Below are 22,801 nucleotides of genomic sequence, written 5' to 3' on the forward strand. Positions count from 1 at the left end.
TAGGGACATGGTTTAGTGGTGGATTTTGCAGTGTTAGGCTTACAGTTAGACTCGATGATCTTAAGGTCCTTTCTAACCTAAATAATATTATGGTTCAAATATAGGAAGGACCAAAAGAAGAACAACATGTTGGCATGTTGTGGTGCTGTGCACATTTATGTGCTTTTTCAAAGAATGCGATACTGGAATAAATCTAAAAAACTCCATATTTCTGAGTAAATTCTACCAGCATCTCTGTTAGTTGAAGTTTTGCATTTCTTGCTTACCTAGAATACTTTCAAAGATTTGTAGCATACATCTTGCTTCATTTCTATATCCATGCTTTTGATTACATGTTTTTTATTAGGAGAGCACAAACTCTTAGTAGAATTAACCTCTCCTTCATGGGTATACACAGTCTAAGAGAAAAGACTCTATAAGCTAAATGACTCTAAAATGTAAGTATCTGGTCTCTATGGCAACAGTTTTGACTGCTATAACTCCACCTCTTTGAAGCTCATATATGGCCACATCTCTTTCTTGCATGAATCTTTCAGATTCACAGTCCAATTAACAAAGCTGTAGAGCAGACTGAGCCTGTCTGTCACCAAGAAGCCCCTATGCAGGCTCATGACCCTCCTCAGAGATGACAGTTCACTCCAAGGTTATCTTGGATCCCATTAGAGGCTCTATTTACTGATGTTATGCTGCCAGTCTGGAATTTTCCCAAAGTTTAAAATAATTCAGTGCCCATTTCTCATCCAGAGTGAAAAGCTTACAGGAATTCCTGTTCCCAGTTTACACAGGATTTCAGACCTTTGGGAAATATTAACAGTACCTCCATTTTGATTCAGTCCCTCCAGCTGAGTGACCAACTACACATGCTCTTGCTGACACTATGTGAAGATCTGCCACATAAAAGACTTTCTCCTGAATCAATTCTGGAAGCATGTGAGGCACATCAGAAGGAAACTGCTTCCTTACCAGTGAATGTCTACATAAAGAAAATGGTCCAATTTGCTGTGGGAAGTGTCAGTGAGGTAGGTACTACTCCTATGCTCTAAGCATTTCCTTTTCTTTGGTGAGAGAGGTGAGCAGCAACATGGGATATGGGTGAGCATTTGCGTGAAATTAATGCATTGATGAATTAAGGTAGTGAGATTTGGTTTTAGACTTCTAAGCAGGGAACTGAGTGACCATGTGTATGAGCAAATGAGGCAATGAAGCCATCTCTCATACCACTCTTATGCTCCTGGGAAATGATGCAAACCAGCTTTTGCACTTACAGTATCTTTATTTCTTTGGTTAATACCGAAGCAATCATAACCTTTACAGAAACTTCTTATTGGTCAAAGGAATGGACTTTACACAAGAGATTTCCCCACTGCCATTCTAGTTTCAGACCTTCTTTGTGAAATTCAGAGAAATCACATTTACATTGTATTGAGAACTTCATTCATCGTCCTGGAGTGGAGCTGAACGTTTGCTGTGCAATCAAGCCTGACCACGTAAAGTCTTAATAAGTGAGCACCTGCATCCTTTTCAAGATTCAAAATATCAACAAACATTTTTTGCTGACAAGCTGCATAAAACTGAAAGAAAGCATACTGCAAATATTTTTTTTAATGTTTTCAACCAGTATTCATTAACATGCTGAGATGACCTTTTCCCTTGCACTCTCTGTTACTCTATTTCCCTCTGTAACAGAGAGTGTTCCCTCCTAAACACAGCTCACATGAGAGCATGAAGCCATCAAAACTCAATCCTGCTTTGTGTTAATCTGAGTATATGAGGCTGCAAATCATCAACCTCTGACAAGCAGAGGGCGAGGATCACTTCAGTATGAGAGTCTGAAGTCCGGATATCATATGACATTGACTTGCAGCACTACTGTCTTCTAGGTAGAGTGGGTAGTCACTGAGGACAGCACAGCCTCTCAGCTTAACAGAAGTCATGTGATAAGGAAAAGACTGCATGAGAAAATATCGGACACCTCACCACTGTCCTCCCAGATGAATTTTCACCAAGGTAAAGAAAGACTTAAAATCTGAACTGTCTAATAAGGATACAGCCAGCCTTTTCTGAGTCTTTCCCAAGCTAGGTGAATTGTTTAATTTCATGCTATAGTGGTTACACATAGTGTTGGAGAGGATACTTATTGCTTTACATATAAATGACTTAATAATGGAAAGACTCTGAAGCAAGTCAGCAAGGTTTCTGTTCCTTATTTCCTCAAAGGACAGTAGTCTGAGGTGTGTGAAGTAGTGATAATGAATTAGCTTGCACAGATACAACTCTTAAAGCACTTTGAATAAAATCTGTGCAGATAATAAAAAACCTACTTTCAAAACTGCTTTTATACTTTGTATACTCCAGTGTATTTTTGAAGGTACAGAGGGGGATTCTGTGAAGTTATCCTGTTGCCATTAAGGAATATATATTAATCCTTCCTATTTGGTTACTCAAGGAAAGATTTGAGGTTTCTTTTTTATTTCAGTTCCATTTTTTCAATTCAAAAGTTGGTGTTGTACAAATTCACACATGGATTGCTGGAGTGATTTCAAGACATAAAGCCAAATCCTGCTCACTATATAAATAAACCAGTATATACTAATTTCATGTTTCATTTGACTAAGATCAAGATTCTGTTATCCCTCATAGTAATTCTCTAACTGTAACTAAATGTGGACTTCAGGTTCAGATAGATCTTTTTTCTAGTCTCTATATTGTACTGTTCACTTGAACAGAAATCTGTGATTTTGGGGCAAGGGGAAAGCTGGCCCAAACTATGCAGGCTTTTTTTGGATATGCTCAACCTTATGCATATGAACAATCCAATTCCTGTTCAGCAAATCACATCTAAGTTCTATTAACTTCAGCTAAAATTAAACACACACTTAAATACCTGTGAAACATTTCTATTAGGTATTATTGTTCATAAGAAAAGTAGATTCTTTTGAAAATGTACCAACAAACCACCTGTCAGATCATATTGGCTCACTCACACATTCAGATGCTGAGCTCACAGCTTCACACTTGCATAAGCTGATGACAACTCTGCTGCTCCCAAAAGAGGTGGTCCCATCTTCAGCCCCCTATATGGACTATATAAAAATTAATCAAGCCTAATGTTATTTATGTTATCATGGAGACACAATGACTTATAATTAAAGTATGCAAATCACCATATTTCCTTTCTGTTTCCAGACAAAGGGTCCAGACTAATGAATTACAGTCGGTCAACGGAAGATTACAGACAACTTTCTGTGGACTACAGTGACTCTAATAGTATTTCTGAAAGTACATCTTTGATACTGTCTAACCGAGGACACAGAAGAGGTAATAATCCTTAAAGATGTGTATAGATTATGTACTCATCACTTTTGTTCCCTGAAATGTGGAACTACCCATGTATGATCAGGTGATAGGCATTCCCATGCACTTGTGATTGTGTGACTAGGGAGGTATATTTGTGCTAAGCTGCAGAAAAGAAGGATGCTTTTGTACTGGATGCCTTTTTACTTGTGTCCTACTGTAAAGCTGTATATTCCCTGGTTACCATGCAGCACCATCACCTCTTTCTTGTTTTATGCCCCCCTTTACCAGGTGAAGCTGTTCAGCAGATCACAGACAAAGCTGGACAGCATGTTTCTGGCACATGAGGTCTTGAAACAGACGAGGTGAAATCTAGAGCAAAACAACAAGAAAACAACTCTCTGTTTTATTTTCATTTTTGTCCTAAAGCCATTGTGTATTTCGTGCTCAGTGTGTTGTTTTCATTGTGCTGAATGCCAGATTGCAATGCTGCTCCTCTGATTTACTTTGTCTGGAGATATCAGAATTGGAATTTTAGCTCCACTTTCAATCCTGCTATTGCTGGTAAAGCATGAAAGAGGGAGAGGATTCCATTCAGTGAAGACACTGTGGTAGACATCGGTCAGGGTCCTTCCCAAGCCACCTAAATCACAGTATAGGGGCATATGATGAAGCAAAGAAAGAAGTTCAGCAGAAAGGTGTGTACTGCTGTGTGTGTGTGTATCTTCATGTTTAAATTGGAATGTGAGCAAGGGACATGCAGACAGGATGTTCATGCTGCCCAAGAGCCAATCAGTATCATATCATCAGTGTCTCCTAAAAAACCACAAGATTACCATACCAGCTCCTCATTCTCAGACTCCTGTCTATTTCTATTCTCCATTCCACAGTTATCCACCCTTCCATCTGCTTTCAACCTTTTTTTCCTTCCTGCCTGGGGCACTTCTCCTGAACTTCCAGACCCAGAGGTGGAAGTTTATTTCAGTATTTTGGAGATTACTTCCTCCCTCTATGGGTCTCCATGAGAAATTAAGTACTAGGTCCTCCTGTGGCATGGATTCAAATGTGCTCTGTAAGCATGTGTTTATTTTTTATCCCAGAAATTACTTCTCTACCGTAATAACCCTAGTGTTCACTACATCAGTTACAATGTAACAAGGCATGCACACCAACTGGGGAGTTCATTGATGCCATAAATAACAGAAAACTGCTGAGTAGTCCTTGCTTTTTCTCACTAGGGAGCACTAATTTGGGGTTCTGATATCCAGCTGATGATTGTCATGAAATTTGTTGGAATATATTACCCACGCTCTTCCAAATTTGAAAGGTTTAAAATTTACTAGGCAAAAAATGAAAGGCACAGAGCATGATCTCAAGGGACTAATTTCCCTAGGGAAGATAGCAAAAAAAACTAGGTGCACACTGCTTTATCACAAGTCTTCCAGGAGATAATTCACAGAGAGAAAGCAAATACATCCGGGGGGTGGGGAAAATAGCCTCTCAGCCGCTAGCCCTCAAGCCCAAGATAAGGTTATTCATACAATTGCTGTTGATACTCTCCTCCTGAAAGGCGTTGCTTTTCTGAAGCTCCAGAATTGCAATCAATATCAGCAGCAATAAAAACCTGCAATTACAGCTGCTCCCTATGTGACACATATGTGTCACTGGCATATCTAGTGGCACAAAGTGAAAGTAAACTCAGACGCGTGTTTTGTAAATTCTTTCTAAAAATTTTGGTAAAAAACTTGAAAAGGGCTAATTCCAGTGAATTTGTGGGTATCTCAGTCTCCACTGGAACATTGGTAGCTGTTTGTACTCAGGATTTTGTTAGACAAAACTCTAAAAATACAGGAGAAAACACAGGATGTAAGAGCTTCTTTGCCACTGACATTCTTTCATGAGATAATGTACTGGAAAGCTGCATTCTTCTCTGAAAAGAAATATTACCATCTAGTAGAGCACTGTTATCAAGGATGATCAATATCTCTATCCAGACTGCATTTTAGAAGCTCATTTAACAGATAATAAATTAATAATCTACAGGATCAACTTCTTTGAGGGTCACATGTCACTTAAACATCAGGAATGTGTTGGATTTGTGATCAAAGCACAGCATCTGGCCACTGAAAATCACCAACTTGTCCAACTGCCATAACAGCTGAGACAGAAAAACTCACAGGAATTTCATGTGCTTGTCAAAGTGTATTTATACAATTATGTGAAACCTATAATGTAAGCAGATAATTTTGCAAGGATTTCTCATTAAAAAGCATGTGGTTTCAGAACACGGACTGAATCTTAACTTTGGTAACCAGCCCTAAGTATTTGGCTTTTCTCAGATCTCACATTTTGTCACTACCATCTGCAGCTTGAAAAAACATGTTTATGCATGTTTTAGCAATGTGACTGTAGATTTTCTAGTTTTTAAAATTGCAATTAGAGGTTGGTATATTAGAATTCAATGACATGTTTTCGTGTTGGAATTCAGAGTGAGGTCTCAGGGTGTAGTTCATGGATATTTTACCTGGAGAAAAAGCTGACCTAAATGATTGCCTCCATATAGCTCATGTCATCACCTCTATCATTCTGATAATGTAATAGTTTGATATGCAGTTCTTCAAATAGGATCAATGAAATGATCCAAGTGAAAAATTTAACCCTCCCACCCTTCCTTAAAGATTTTAAAACATCTCTGCTTCTAGAAGAAATGTTCGATAAACTACTACTTCCACCTCTAAATTTCAGCCTTCATGTATTTGGACAAAACAATGCCTATCCTTTCTGTAGCAGCAGAGGTGACTGACGGTGAAAAAATATACAAATCTTATTTGCTAATGTCTCACAAACCATCCTATATTCCCACTAGAATGTTATGATGTAAAAAACATTCACAAGATATATAACGTAGCAAATAACCACTGAAATATTTACAAACAGTTTTCATTTCAGTGATATTATATCCTACTCTGATTAAGCCAGAGAAGTTTCATGACTTCCCCCCTCACCTCCAACCCCAGTTTTGTGCCTGGAAATAGAAGAACAAAGAATACTAGGGGTAATTTCTGAAAAGCAAAAGCCATTTCACAAATTACCTTCATACATATGGAAATAACAGCCATTGTACCTAAAGAGCTATTTTCCAAATTACATACACATGAAAGGTTATGAAGAGGAAGTAACAATAACTACAGAACTGGGAATACTGCTGGTGTAGTGTTCACTTAGCCTTATCAAATAGCCATTTATCATGTCCAAGTAAGGACACAAGAGAAGAAGTAGCCAGTCTAAATTTCCTCCTCGTAGTTATCACAAGATCCCGAGTACTGCTACAACTGCTTCAATTGTGAAATTTCCTTTTTTCATTGCAGGGAGAGTTCCACAGACACACAGGTCATGGGACCCCACCCTTAGTGGGTCAAGGACACAAAGTAGCTACAAGCTTTTCATAAACAGGTAATCAAAACTCATATTCCTAGGAGACAGAAGTTGTTTTATTACCAAGTGAAGCAGACAACTAGTGTGGAAATGTCATTATCAGAAAATTCTTGGGTCACCATCTGAACCTGTTTTGAAGTGAAAGAGTCCAAATGCTCTAGTGAAATGGTCCTTGGACCGTGAACAATCCACACAAAAAAGCGTGTTGAAGTTTTCCACCTTTACTTTTTACCACTGTGTCCTGTGTCACTGGCCTCCCAGAAGAACTGCTCCTAGCATGTCTTCATCAGAATGAGACAGGTAAGCAGCAATAGCTCACTGTGACTGAAACAACTGGGAAGCAGCTCCACAGAGAGTGTGGAAGGGAAAAGCCCATTGAGAACATATGAACACTCATTTCTCTCACTGGGAAGGCATTCTGCAGAGTCCGTATTTCTCTACATTCAGATTTTGGATCTGGTCTTGCCTTGCTGTCACATTAGCAGAGTCCTGATTTGTTCTGGAGTACTTAAGACAGACCATGTATGTGATCCATCATTTTCAGTGAAGTATTTGCATTTCCATCTCAGTTCTTAGACTAATTTGTCTTACTTGTGAACCATATCCAGCCCTGACCTGCCAGTTGACTGAAGAGTTATTATAGGTAACCCAGGGACACAAGCAGTAAAGACCTCTGCTCTGTCATGAGGATTAGCCTCTATTTCAGCCATGGCATGTACAGCAGCCCTGTACACAGAAAAGGAAAGCTTGTGTATTGTACAACTGATGCTAACTCCTTTTCAAAAGCCAGGGAAACAAAACTGCTGCCAAACAAGAGTTTTCTAGACTGGGTGTTAGCATGGTACAGCTGTAATCACGCCTGTTTCCAAGTGAAGAAGAGATGTAAGTACTGTTAGCTTCTAGGCACCATGAAGACCAGAATACCATATTTAAGTACCGTGTAATCCCTACAGACATCCCATTTAAATTGAGTTCTTGACCTAGTTAAACAGGAGTTTCTTCTTTTAACCATGACATGGGTAATTCAGGCCTACAGGAAATGCTCCATTTAGATCAACTCCCAATTAAATGTATCCCAAGTAAACAGTTTGAACTTCCTGATAAATCAGCCACGATAATCTGAGCGATGTGAGATAGCCCGGTACACCTCTACACCTGCAGTAAGAATTACAAGCAGGTTGCAGGATAGCAGCAGCTTTTGTGAAGGACAAAGTCTCTGTCTACCTGTCTAACTGCACACATGCATATATATGTGTGTATACAGACATCTCTATATGCATCAGACACCTGATAATGATATCAGTAACAGAACATTTATTTATGGAGTATTTTGGAGCAATTGCCATGCCTCTGACTACCAGTCTGGCTGCCATCTTGGTATCCTTGATCTAAAATCATGCTGCAACAGGGGCTGTAAACCCACTTTTGGTTGTAAGCATCTGCAATTGAATTTCTACCAAGGTTACCATCCTATTGTAAGTACCATGACAACAGTGGAGTTGAAATAATTAATTTGGAAACCACCAGTTTCCCATATATGAGTTCAATCACCACAAGAGTTAGTGATGGGTTTAGATGAGGTTCTTAGGGACATGGTTTAGTGCTAGAGTTAGGTTAGGTTATGGTTGGACTCGATGATCCTGAGGTCCTCTTCCAACTGAAATGATTCTATGATTCTATCTATAAAGCTTAATAATATCTTAATGCTCACTTCTGTAAGCTTACATAATTTTCATCTCATAAAGTTAAGCTTGTAAGTATATGAAGCACTATGGCCTATATATAAAGAAGACACAGCTGTCAAGTCTGGCATCTCTCACCTTATAGGACTAATAACAGGAAGCATTTTCCACAGGGAAAAAAAAAAATAAAGTCTTCTTAATACAGGATCTTGGGTTTTAAGATAGTAATATTTTTATACCCACAAAAGTCACATCAGGTCATTTTTAGGGATTTTTCTTAGCTAACTAATGACCTTTATGAGGTTGTGTTGATAGAAATAAAAAAAGTATATATAGACAGAGGAATACTAGAAGAGGATAGGAGAGGATAGGATGTAGAGTAGAGTAGAGTAGAGTAGAGTAGAGTAGAGTAGAATAGAATAGAATAGAATAGAATAGAATAGAATAGAATAGAATAGAATAGAATAGAATAGAATAGAATAGAATAGAATAGAATAGAATAGAATAGAATAGAATAGAATAGAACAGAACTGTTGGAAGAGACCTGGAACAATCATCTAGACCTACTGCCTGACTGCTTCAGGGCTGGCCAAAAGTTAAAGCATATTATTAAGGTCATTTTCCAAATGTCTCTTAAACACTGACAGGCTTGGGGCATCAACCACCTCTCTAGGAAGCCTGTTCTGGGTGTTTGACTTCCCTCTCAGTAAAGAAATGCTTCCTAATATCAAGTCTGAACCTCTCCTGATGCAACTTCAAAAAATTCCCACATGTGTTGTCACTTGATACCAGGGTGAAGAGATCAGCAACTTCTCCAGTAATTTTATTAAAAACTTTCTGAAACTCTGTGAATAGCTCCCTGAAACAACTCTGTAACATGCAAAAGAAAAGGGTAAAACTTTGGGACAACAAAAAGGCTTCCAGATGAATTTGGCATTTGTTAAAAATGTAATTAACAAAAATCCACCTCAACAAAACCTTTCCTTCTATACCACATAAGCATTCTTTCCTCATTGATAAAAGTATATATTATATTTTCAGTTTATTCTAAGCATGCATGTGTCTACTGGTATGAAAAACACAATTACTTCATGGGTTAAAAGACAGTATAAAGACAGCTTTCTGATCAGAGATTTCACACATCTTTCTCTTAATGACATTTTTGGTTCAGAAAATAAGAAATGAGGAATTGACTTCATCCTGTAGAATTCCCAGAAAGACATGAGGATAAATTATTTGCCTATTGGTTACACCAGACTTAAACTGGACAGATCTGGTTCACCAAATGAGGGGAAAAAAAAAAAAAAAAAAAAAAAAAAAAAAAAAAGGGAAGAGGGAAAAGGGAAGAGGGAAAAGGGAAAAGAATGTTACTGAATTAAAGCATAGTTTAGTTTTATTTACAAAGTTACAAAGGGTATCAGTAATATTATCCCTGTTAAACTATTTTCCTTTTTCTGTAAGGAAACATTTAACAGCTTGTAACTGACATTGCCCTGGACTTCATAATATTCTGCCAGTCAATGTACCTTAAGCTCTTTGTCCTCAAGTATGTGTTGTTTCAATAGCATGCTATTTATATTGCTCACTATGACTTTTCCTTTGAAGGTCAGTCAGCGCAGTAGAAGAAATCCCTGGTGGAACTCAGAAGAACAGCAGACAGAACTTGCTAAGTTTAGGTTCCACCTTCTCCGTGTCTACAAAGGACTACACAGCAGCTGCTGCATCACAGAAATGTTTGTTCCACAGGAAGGAAAAGGTGACTACTGAAAAATGTATAAGCTGATTTCAAAATGTAAATATCACTGAAGAGAAACCACTCATCCAGTTGTCTGCCAGTGATGTGCATATTAGCTACTGAGTCACCTCATTAGATAAGTGTTCTAACTTGACAGACTCCAAATTAGGTATGATCGAGTTGTGATAACTCAGAACTGCAGGCAGTGAAAGCTCTTGTCCATAAAGACTAAGCAAAACCTTCTAATTGAACCCTCTCTGACCTACACGATTTCTGCAAGCATCAAACATCATATGGACTCTTTTCATCAACCTCTTTGACAGGAACTTCAGAGCAGCAAAAACAGTTATGAAAACACTGAAGACAAACACATGCTGGTCAATGGTGCTCAAAAGACTTAATTTTGTTTTGCAGTGTATGCCTGGATGGAAAGCATAAGCTAGCAGTGAGTGTGCCAAACCAATAGTGCACCCAATGGTTTATTTCTAGTTGCCAATTTGTTGTAGGACTCTGTTAAATTGGAAGGATAATGTTTCTTTGGCAGTTGTTTCACAAAAATCCACAAATAAGTGAATCTCAGAAAACTCCGCAATGCTGCTGTTCATGGAGCTTTCTGTTGTCAAAGTAGAAGGGACAGGTTTCAGGCTGATGAATCCTTGCACCTGTTTGCCATTCACAAGTTCAAGACTGACCGGTGGCAGAACTTTAATCAAGGGTTTCAGCTAGATACTTTGGAAAATTATTGGTTTATAGATAAATTTAGTTTCAAATCTTGTTAATATGTTTTTTGCTGGGATAATAATGGAGGTCTTCAGAAGGAGTGTAGCAACTGTTACAACAGAGTTCTAGTCCCTCTTTATATGTGATACAAAACTGCATTGTCTATTGACAGGATGATACTAGTATTATGAAACAAACCATAAATTTTATCCAAAAAAATCTAAATGAGTCAAGATGCTAAGTCATGGAGAATGGCTGGATGTGGCTGTCCACATCTTACCACTTGCAGACGTTTAGTTCTTTCTGTCTGCTTCAAGGATCTAAAAGCATAGACTAATTTGAAAAAAAAAAAAAAATCCCAATATGCAAAATTCCTTGAGGTAGATGCTCAGCAAGAAAAAAAAAGAAAGCACCTTGTGCTCTTGAAGTTTGGTGAAGTTAAAGCAAAAGAGTACAATGTCTGTTAATAAAAAAATATCACTCAGCCTTCATTTTGTAGAAGAAAGCAGCTCTGCGTTTTACTCTGGTTCCTTATGGAGGCTAAGCTTATGAAATCACAGTGGTGTGTATGTATGTGTGTGCACATCTGTGACTGTCCTCATAGTAACTTAGGAATCAAATGGGAAAAGGTCTCGGAGAAATTAAGTTTCTGAAATTTTCATGAAAATAGGTGCCTTGCAAAAGAAATGGATCTTGGTTAAGTGCCTTTACAGAAGAAAAGGCTTCAGCATGAGCTTACCCCAGATCAGACCCCAGAGAGTCCACACAAGAGAGACCCAAAACAGAGAGAAATCTTCAGTCAGCACTTGCAACTTATTAGACACTGATGTCAATTAGCTACAGCATACAGATCAACAGAAATGGGTTACATCGGTACTAGTGTTTGGGATCTTCATTACATTAAGGACACATTTATGAAACATCTAACTTACCTCCTTACAGTTTTCAGGTCCAGAATTTATTATTTTGTCTACTGAACCACCAGTGACCTTACAGCTGCCTGGATCAATTGTGGTAAGTATGAACATTAAGAATTTAGAATTAATCTAGAGACTTTTTAATTGTGGCTCTCTCTAAGTTGCATTCTGAGTCCCAACCCAGTATTTTTGCCATTACCTCCTCCCAAACTAACTCAGGGTTCCTGAGAAAGTATTGACACTTGAAAGGAGGTCATTTAATTCTCAGTTCTATATACGTATTTCTGCTGGTGTGAAAATATCTTAATTTCTCAGCTAAAAATGCTCACTTTAGCACAAGACTTTTAAGATTAAGATTATACACCAAATATGCAATGTGACATCTAGTGGCAATGTATTGGAATCCTCCAGTTTGCAGGCACATCCTCTGCCTTTCATTAAAATAAGGTAAAAGGCTGACAGCACACAGTGGTAAAAATGAGGGCAGAGAAAATTTGGAATTACCTTAAAATCTAGAATAAGCCTGGTGATTGTAGAGTCTGAATATGCTCCGCTGTTTTTTTTGGGGGGTCCCTGAGTTTTTAAAAATTAGAAATGTTTGGTATATTAATTTATGAGAAAGAAGGCAGGGAATAGCATAGTGTTGTGGCCAATTTCATCAGGTTGTGTAAAGACAGGAGACTAGGGAGCCTCAGTAACAAAATGCTCTGAAACTTGCATTGCTTGTACTTGGCACTCATTCTTCATTCTTTGTTACATGTTTGTAGACTAAAAAAGGGAAATCCTATTTGTCCCAAAGGGATCTCAATGTGATTCTACTCAATGGGCAGTGCCTTGAGGTGCAATGTGATATCAAGTCCAAGGCAAGAGATGTTTTCAACACCGTGGTGGCATATGCAAACTTGGTGGAACATTTCTACTTTGGTTTGGCTTACCTGAAAGGTAATGAGACACAGCTAAGTACAGTCACAGTCCTCTTCCTCAGTGCCTCTGTAGTCACCTTATTAATGAATTTTAGTAAGATCTTCAGGTGAAAGCAGATCCAAAGCTTAAGCAAAAGTAGGGTATGTCAGTTTAAACTGTACTGCACTAACGTAAAGCATGTCTATCCTAGGACTGTGCACAGTCATACTGTTACTGGCTGATATTCCCATGCAGAAAAGGCTGCATCCCATTCTTGCACTGGAGTAATACTGAGCCGTGTAGCCCCAGCAGAAGTTCCAGGAAGCACTGTACAGAGAAAGGCTGTCTTTGGTCCTAGATATAAGTTGGAGTACAGGCTCAGCTACTTTATCTACAAGACCCACATCAAGACTCCTAGCCCGTTTCTGGTGGCAAGCATGGCTGAGGCACTAGGAAGAAGCATACCTTGTGTGTAGGGCATGAGGATTACAATGGGGTGGAGAACCTGAATGGCGAACAGAATGCAAGCCCCATCAATTCTTGAGTGATTCCACAGACACCACAGCAATCCAGCATCTAGCAACTGTAATCTTAATTACATGTTAAGTGTTATCTTAAGTTCTCCATCAAAGAAGTAATAAATTAAGCCATGAAACAGAAAAGTAAATCTCAACTGACAGCGAAGATCCATTTTATTTTTTTGCTAGTGATGCACTGAATGAAGACAGGAGAACCTTGAGCTACTAAAGTACTTCCAGACTTGTCACAGAACCAAAATTCTGATTTCAGGTAAAGAATTCTTCTTTTTGGATGAAGAGACCAAACTCTACAAAGTGGCACCAGATGGCTGGAATGACCAACCCAAGAAGAAAACCTCCATCATTAATTTCACACTCTTTCTAAGGATAAAATTCTTTGTCAACCAATTTAATGTTATCCAGTAAGTGCATGGTTCTGCTGACTGCAGGAAAACCAGTAGCATTTAGGGTGACTGTGCAAGGCTCCTTTTGTGTTCCTAAATGCTTTTGTGTTTCAGGCACAACTTGACAAGGCATCAGTTTTACCTGCAGCTTCGTAAAGATATTTTGGAGGAGCGATTGTACTGCAATGATGAGACTGCCCTGAAACTTGGCGCTTTGGCTTTACAGGCAGAGCTTGGCAATTATGCTTCTGAGGTGTGGATAAATAATACAATATTTCTCAGATGTCTCTCTCAACAGCTTTTGCAGCTTTTGTTTGTCACATAGAGTTTAAAGAAGATATGTCAATAGCACATAATTTCAGCTAAGTCCTTCAGTAATCACATTTCAGATTGAATTTTAAAAAATTACAAAATTTTCCTTATTACCGAGCAGTAATGAGCCCAAAGAATTTGGCAGGAAATATGGCAAAATGATAAAAGACTCTTGGTCCTTCATAATTGATAACATATCCCAGAAACTCCAGAAAATCTGTAGAAAATCCACAACATAGGCACATCTTGGATGTGCAGAGGGGCTTAAAGAGATTAGAAAACAAATAAGAGAAAAATAAATAAACACACCAGAATTCACAGCTCTTTCATGTGTAGGCTCAGATCCACAATCTGCAAAGACAGGAAGGTTGCTGATAGTATAACTCAACTAGTTATCCTAGTTTTGAAGCCATTTATGTTCACTGTCGTATCTTCAGTTGTGTAAATCAGTGTAGCTCTATTAATTGAACTCTGGGTGGTCTGATCCATCTGGTCAGCATTCGGTCCCCGACTGTAGGTTGGGCTGATGCAGCTGGAACTGTCAGTTCTGAGCACAAGACGGCAGGGCTGCCCGCAGGCCCAGCTCTTTTCTCCCCTTGGCACACCTGGCTGAGTACAGGTGCAAGAGGCACATTTGGCTGTCAGGACACTACCTGCCCTTCCCCATCTTCTTTTAGGTAATTACAACAGGGTGACTTCAGCATACATGTCACCCTGGAAATGGAAATGCATCAAATAAGAAAAGTCAAGAAAGAACAAAAGGTTCCTCTCTCTCTCTCTTTTTTTTCTTTTTTTTTTTTTTTTCTTCCCTAAGATGCATGGAAAGAGCTATTTTCGTGTTGAAGACTACATTCCAGCAAGCCGAATAGAGAAAATGTCCCTGGTGTACGTACAGCGAGAGCTTGCTAAATTACATCGTATGAATCGGTCCCTGTTTGAGGATGAAGCTGAACTAGAATTTTTAAAGGTAACTTGTTATTCCCCAAATATTTTTTATTTATTTTGAGATAGAAAGCCCCTCTCTATTTACCACTGTCTGTTATTTCCTTCTTGCCTGACACAGTGGATTTTAGATATGGTGAACAAATTTAATTACTCTGCAAAAAACTCAGAACTTCATTCTGCTGGAAATACTGTCACCCTAAGTAACTTACATCATGTTTACATGGTAGGTTTCTTTTCACTGGTAGTTTATAAAGGGTTAATGCACATTTCAGGGTATTTTCAATGTCCTAAGGGTTGATGCAAATTTTCAGCAAGTTACCAACATGTCTGGGTTCCAGATGATTATAAATGCACCTACAGAATGTATTAGAAATTATTATAAAACATGGGAATAAGCACTTTCTTGACTTCTGAAACTACCCGCAGCTGGTCATCTACTTTCTAAACATGTAGTGATTATTTGTTTTAAAATATCTATGAACCCTGGAAGTCAAGAAGGAGTTATCTGAAGTGTTTACTCCCATGACTATTTCTCTAGGGTTCTAGAGTGTTACAATGATGTGGGATTTAACTCTGACCTCCTCTCCCCAAATTCTCCTTTCCCCCCAAACTTCTCTGCTTTCCATCAAATTAAAAATATCAGGGATTAGATAATGGATAAATATCAGTAGCCATTTTGATGCAGTGCCACATGCTTTTATTTATAGCATCATTTTCTTTCAGTTGCTGTTTAATTTTGTTACTTTCTCGTCTAACACTGTCAGTGGAATTGAAGAAATAGATTGAAGCTTAGCCTTAATGACAGTTTCATCATGCATGGCAAATCCAATGAAGAAAAGCAGCTTTGTTAGTATCTGTTTCAATGAATAAGTCTGTAGAAGGAGCCAACACATCATATAAAGTGAGAAAGATAGACCCCATGGCAAGAACATGCAAATGCCAAATATGAAAGGGATTAAAAATTAAAACCCAGATTCAGCTAGTGATGATAGATGCCCCAGTTTTCAGGACCTGAACATCTGTGCTCTGGATACTTTTTGAAAAACAGATCTTCTTCAAGTGGGGTGGTTTTTTTGGTCACTGAAAATCTCTGTTCACAGTTGAAAAGTCATTTGGGGATTCTACATTAGCCTCCCAGGAAAAAAAAAAAAAGTCTTTGGATAAATTCATATTGATCTGCAGATGACAAAAGAGGACAGAAAACCCTCCTCATATTCCATAGTTCTGTAATGAGTCTGAGTCACACTTTAACATTTTGTGGCCAAGTGAAGGAGGGGCAGAAAGACAAGCAACAACACCCAAAACCTCTGTGTGAGTTCCTCAGAGTATGCTCTGCACAGTTAGATGGCAGGGCAGAGGCTGGCTCCTCAGTCCCTCGAAGTATAATGCTACTTAACTTTTCACCCTGCGATGAACACTGTGCAAGGATGAAGCAATGCTGAAGATCTGTTACTATAAAGTCTGGCACTGAAGAGAATTCTGGGGCAGTGAAATTCCCTCAAAAATCACCACTGTATTTAGGTGAGATACTTTGAGGTACAGTTTTGCAAACCCTGTAACTTACCATTCTTGTCAATGGACATTTATAATGTCTGATTTTAAAATACTATAGCCATAGGGCATCTGTATCTGAGTGAGTTGCTTGCAGGATGGGAGCTGTGGTGGTGCTGCAGTTAAGATGTCCAGCTGGGTCATCACTTTGTAGAAAGGAATGCACACAAGCCCATAACAATGTCAGAATAGCCCTGGCACCAAAGTATTAGCAGTTTTACTATGATCATCATATTGCTGTACCTCGTGGTTTCTGGGTTTGCTCAGGGAAACAAAGACACAGGAAAGAAAATGGAAAGAAACAAGGTTTAACAGTAGTCAAGAAGCACTAATTCTGCATGGATTTCTGTTCAGAAATGCATGAGTGCCAAGCAGCAGTAATGCTGAGGGCCTCAGTGCCACTGTAATGGTTAGATTATTGTGCAGGAAGCTACATAAACCTTCTACCTCTTCAAATGAAGTGTGTGATAAAGAATTATTTCAATTTTACACATGGAAAATGAATGCCTGTATTGGCTCTATCACATACCAAAGTAGAGTTATATGATTCTGTGAGGCAGTATTTATGAAAATCTGGTAAGGATTTTCAAAAGTTTCATGACAGAGTGAAAGAATATTCTATAAATACACTCAAAACCATTTCCTCTCCCATCTACCTACCTTTTCTTCCCATGCCTCGTTTTCAGTAATGTGTGGTAAATGCACTTTTTCTCTACAAGGTGACTCAGCAACTTCCTGAATATGGAGTGTTATTCTACCGTGTGTCCCAAGAGAAGAAAGGAACAGGAGGGGACATCGTCCTGGGAATCTGTGCCAAAGGCATCATTGTGTACGAGGTCAAAAATCACACAAGAATTGCCAGTTTAAGATTCCAGTGGCGTGAAACAGAAAGAATTTCAGCTCATGTGAGTTGGAACCAAGTGAATATCTTCTCCACTCTACTACTACTTTATTCCCGTTCTGCCTGTCACTTTGATAAATTATTGCATTTACAGCTAGAATTAGACTTATTCTGCACAGGTAAGTCCTTTTTAAAAACAGTGGAAAATCAAGGCTGGATCTGAATGTAGATACCAAGATACTCAATTCTTAGGTTTAGTCCTGCGTTTCTTCACCAAGGCTAGGTACAAATTACTGTAAAATGAATAATCTGGTGTTGATTATTACAAAGACTACGTCAAACCTCTTTATGGCATATTTCATATTAATTCCTCTCATCTTCTCCCTTTTTTTTTTTTTCCCTACCTACATCAGGCTATGAGGTCGTGTCTCCCTCTTCCCAGGTCTCATTATTCCCATTCGCATCTCTTACTATGTTGGTGTCTGTTAACAAAACAGCATTGGTGACAAGATTGTGACCCCTTCTAAATGGTATTCTTCCATGAGAGGTTTATCAATCTATCACCATAGAGTTTAGATGTCAACCTGCATCACACATTTCTCAGTTTGTTTGATCTCACAAAATGGCCCCTCTGCTCCTTGAAAATATTGACATTTTCACATTAAATTGGTTTAATAATTTTAAATATCTGTAGGTCCACATTTTTCCAATTCTATCAACTTGCTTTCAATGTAGTCAATGTCCAAAGGCTCTTGACTTTTGACATAGGGAAGTTATGATCCCAATGACAGACACCTCACTAACAACTGGCGAATTCACAATAGGCATTTACTGCACCCACAAGGCATGCAGCCAGGCAGAAATACAACTGAACAAACCAACAAGATTATACAAATGAACTTTCAGTCCCTCTAGTGTAATGATTGATATATGAAGCAACTGGTGCCTTTCTTTTCCCTCCAGAGAAAAAAATTCATGATTGAAAGCAGCTTCAGTGGCAAGAAACACACCTTCATTACTGATACAGCAAAGACATGTAAATATCTACTGGATCTCTGCTCTGCCCAGCACAAATTCAATGCACAGATGAATTCTAGGCAACTTCGGCAAACTTCATCAGGTGAGGTATAAAAGCACTTGCATTATTCAGGCCATAGGACGAGGCTAGATTTTAGGAAAGGTGCATTCAGTGAAGCTGAGAATCAGAACCTGCCACATCAGTTTCAGTGTGCTTCAGTTTCTCATTTGACGACTGGAAAATAATGTCTCCTACTTCACTGGAAGTTAGAGGTGTGTAAGTATAATTGAGCATGTGACGTGAACGGGCACATGAATGGGGTGGAAAGGAGTTCTCCAATGATAATAACTATGTAGCTAAATTCAGACTAAAAAAAAGAGAAAAAAGGCACAATTACACTTCCTTCAGGAAACCTGATGAGAATTCTGAAGAAATGTATCTGACTTACCCCAAATGTAACCTGAGAAATGTAACCTGTTCCACACAAAGAATGACTAAAGTAGCGCCCAAATATGCTGGAGCTGAATTTAGTTAACTCGTTATCTTTCCATAAGAAAGGGGTTCAACCTTGTGGTTCAGACCCCGGGCAAAACCACTGAGCCAAAGACACATCAGTCATACCCACTCAATTATGTAGCTGTTTGCTGCTCTTAGCTTAGCTTAAATCATGTCTGTGGAAGACATGACTAATACCTGCTGAGACTTCAGACCTTCTGTAATTTCTAAGACAAGGTTCTGCTCAACCCAGGGCAGTTACATAGCACTTCTCATCCATGGTTCTCAGCATGTTCTGTAAAGATAGGTGAGGATCATTATGGGGAAACTGACACACATGAGAAATAACAGCCTAAGATGACAACTTTCATCATTCTTTGACTTTGGTGGAGCAACATGAATTTTCACTAGTGGAAGACTCATCCCATGCCTTGAATAGAATCATGATCGTTTGCAACCACTGAGTATTTGACCCAGTGAGTCATAGCAGGAGAATCAAGTGTCATGCTTTATCTCCTGGGATACTCCTTTCTCTAGTAAAACTGTAGAAGTGCTGGCAACAAATTTTATCATGGGAGGATGTAATGGGACGATTGATATATTGCTTCTTTCCTACTAAAATTATTTCATGAAAAGTGAAATTCCAGCTGCACAAATTTCTTACCATGGAAAAAGGTGCTTGGATGACATATAGAGGTTCAAGGCACCTTTTGTTGCTTGGGCTCCTGTAACTTACTGGGACTGTGATTTGTAACATACAAATGAGAGCTGATAGTGAATCTTAAAGTTGTTACATTTGCTTGTGGTAATATATCTTAAAAATTCCTACATTCCATATATAAGAGAACAAAAAACACTGGGAGCTAAGAAAATTATTACCCAAGTCCTGATTACAAGTGCCCCAAATCACTGAAACAAGCCAGATTTGCACAAGCCATGTGACTGCAGGTTCTGAGGTTTGTTGTGTGTTTACTGTCCCAGAAAAAGGGCTTTGTGAAGGCAACGACCAGGAGCAGTTCAAAATGCTGCTTCTGTCACCAGAGTGAGGCTGTAAGAGATTATAAATTTCTTTCTGCACAAGGGCAACTCTTGCTTCTGCTGCACTGTTCAGATGTATAAGTCACCATCTCTTCAAAACTTGCTTGCAATCCCCTACTTTGAAATCACCATGGCAACTCTCAGACTGCACTAATACTGAGGACAGTTAAGCCTTCTGATGCCTTAACAAATAATCCTGATCAAAGTAAGTGAGGAAAGAGGGAGCCTAGGTTTAATGCTACAGAGTAGTGTTCTAGAAAGTGTCAGTCAGGCTAACATTTTTTAGGAAAAATGTACAGGAGGTCAGCTGGCACATACAAGCAGAATTAAAACCCATGTTTGTGCTAGCCTGTACCAAGCAGGGTTCTTGTTTTGCTTTCTGGTGTGTCTTCAATTGCCTGCTGTCTCTCTCTCCTTCAAATCCCCTCTCTAGCCCAACAGTTAAGAACCTAAATAAAAATTAACAATGCCTCCTCCAGCAGCATCTTGTTTCAGGGAAACAAAATCTTTTGAGAGGATAAATTTGTATGTAGCAGAGTCCAGATGTCTTTACGCAAGTAGTAGATTTCAAACAGAGGTGGAAAATTGGCTAGCAAGTATTGCCACCAAGATGGCCCGCTACTCATCTTCACTGTGCAAATTACTCAGAGAGAACAGCCAGTTCCTTCATCCCTCTCTGAACTTAAAAGGGCACTATGTGTTAGCAGAGCTCCAGTCTTCTCAGATATACATGTATTGGAGAGATGGGCATGTGAAGTACGGGAAACTAACAACCTGGCTAACTCAGTCTCTGATAGACAGATATTTCTGATAAACTGAACATTTACAAAATACACTTTACAGAGATATTCAGGTTTAAATTATACAGGGTTGTACGTTTCTTCCATCTTTGTAGAAAGTGAGTTTGTGATATAATTCATAGAAATTAAATCTAAATACAGCATGTACTGTCTATGAAAGAAGTGGATTGGAAACCCTTTCTGCTCATTCCAAGGCCTAGATATCCTCAGAGATACCAGAACAAATATAACTGTAATATCAATCTTTTTTGCTGGCATGTTCAAAAGGTTAGAAAGAAAGTACCTTGGAGCTTAAAAAGATGGGATAATACCAGTGGATTTATCTTTCCTTCCTCCCCCTCTCTCCTTCTTATTCAGAGGAAAGTAAATTTGTGGAAATAGACAAATCACATTCTGCATATGCAACTCAGCATGAACATCTTGCCTTGATTCAGAGACTGTCTCGTTCAGAGAATGTGCTCTACGGAGCAAACCTGGAAAACCTTTCTGCTGGCATGATGAGCAAATCTTGTGACAACCTCAGTGTGGAAACCAACAAGACTAGAGACAAAAGCAATCTTGGCAGGTAGGTTGGCTTTTCCTCTAAATATTTTTAATACTACTCAGTCATAGGCTACATCTCTGCAAACTTCTATGGCAAACTGTGAGGCAGATTTTTTTTTTCCAGTCTTTATTGTGATTACACCAAAAAGCACCATCAGGCCTGGGGCTTCTTGACCAGCAGCAATGCGAACACAGTCAAGAAGCTAACAGTCTAACAGATAAGAGCTTGAAAATGAGTGACGTTTAAATTTGTACGAAACTCAGGAATGAACCTCTTACTGGGTTATGGAGAAGGATAAAAAGAAGGGAGAAAAAAAGTAAAATCTTTAAGGACTGTATATCTTCTCTGGAAATGGCAGTATGTGAACTGCATGCCCAGCGGAATCCGGGTTTGAACAGGCCTTGCCTAACTGATTCCTCCATGTCTAAGGGTGCAAATCATAGAAAACACTGTAAGAACTTCTCCCTTTACTTTTGCATTGGTATATTCACCAGTGTAGGCGGTTACTATAGCTGCACACAGTCTCAAGGTCTTTGATGAATTCTAGTGCCTTTTAGAATACTAAGAGTTAGAATAGAGCCAAGAAGAACATGAACTACCAGGAAAACTTTCAGATGTGGTTCTGTTTAAATGTACAGCAAGGCTAAATGAATCATGCTGAGGCTATGCTGTGTTTTCCTGATGCCTGCACTCAGCTCAAAGGAAAACACAGAGGGAAATCAGTCATGATGTGAGTGGTCTAATGTCAGCTCTTATTTGGAAGCAAATGCTGGCAAGAATAAACTACCTCTCCCCTACAATGAAATGCGGCCCAGAAATCAGAATAGTTGTTGAAAGGCTATAAACATGTGTATTCCCAACTTAGCTCTGACAGACTGATGACAATGAAGAGTACTAAATACCATTGCTGATCTGTTATTGTAATGCAGTCTTCATTTCCTGCTGTGCAGATCCACATCAGGGCTATCTCAGTCAGAAATGCACATCAATTTGAACGGAAAGCAAAGAAGTTATGACTACCTCTCTATTCATTCAACTCAGAATACAATCAGTGGTGAGTATAATAATCATAGAGACAGTGCCCTTCTATATGTAGTGTTTCATTTGCAGGAAACCAAAATGTATTCTACTTACAGATTAAAGAATATTCTTTTGCACTTATATTCCTGGGAATTAAGCCAGAGTTTAACAAGACAAGCTGTTTTCTTCCCTTTCACTCCTGCTTTCCATCAGGATCAGTGGTATGGGACTTCATAAAAAAATTATTGAACCAGTGGTGCCTAATGCTATTCAGAGACGTAGTTCAGTACACCCAGGACTCTTGCATGGTGCAATATCCCTGCGCTCAGAGATCATAATTTGGTTTGCAGTTGAGATCTACAACTCAATAAATAATGCATGAGACAACATAGGCTCCAGGTCCTTCCTCTGTTCTCGCATTTGTGTGGCACTAACTGGAATAAGAACTGGACACCTAGTTTTCTAACAGAAGCCATATTACATGCACACAGTGAGCGGATCTCTGGAAAACAAAGCTATGATTATTTGGTTAATCCATTTTAAGATTAGAACCGTACTTTAAACACACTGTAGCAATTAAACAATGTTAAGTGAAGTTAACACTACAAAAGTCATGATCACAATCAGTG

At 38.8% G+C, this 22,801-nt stretch overlaps 1 protein-coding gene across 1 annotated transcript in view; it reads left to right on the plus strand.

The window, feature by feature from the left end:
• Positions 1–986: 986 nt before the first annotated feature.
• The window catches only part of FRMPD2 (FERM and PDZ domain containing 2), a gene marked incomplete at both ends in the record, with an annotated part of 57,682 nt that continues 35,867 nt past the window's right edge, over positions 987–22,801 (plus strand). Inside the window, 14 exons of the mRNA XM_082052270.1 lie at positions 987–1,019; positions 1,881–2,007; positions 3,187–3,318; positions 6,663–6,747; positions 10,017–10,167; positions 11,809–11,880; positions 12,551–12,725; positions 13,476–13,626; positions 13,723–13,861; positions 14,735–14,887; positions 17,136–17,321; positions 18,221–18,377; positions 20,966–21,173; positions 22,103–22,206. Of these exons, the coding sequence (XP_081908396.1) occupies positions 987–1,019; positions 1,881–2,007; positions 3,187–3,318; positions 6,663–6,747; positions 10,017–10,167; positions 11,809–11,880; positions 12,551–12,725; positions 13,476–13,626; positions 13,723–13,861; positions 14,735–14,887; positions 17,136–17,321; positions 18,221–18,377; positions 20,966–21,173; positions 22,103–22,206 (1,873 nt within the window). The remainder of the gene's footprint in view (positions 1,020–1,880; positions 2,008–3,186; positions 3,319–6,662; positions 6,748–10,016; positions 10,168–11,808; positions 11,881–12,550; positions 12,726–13,475; positions 13,627–13,722; positions 13,862–14,734; positions 14,888–17,135; positions 17,322–18,220; positions 18,378–20,965; positions 21,174–22,102; positions 22,207–22,801) is intronic.

This window comes from Streptopelia decaocto, assembly GCF_964273445.1.
Source record: "Streptopelia decaocto genome assembly, chromosome: 5".
In the NCBI taxonomy this organism is placed as follows: domain Eukaryota; kingdom Metazoa; phylum Chordata; class Aves; order Columbiformes; family Columbidae; genus Streptopelia; species Streptopelia decaocto.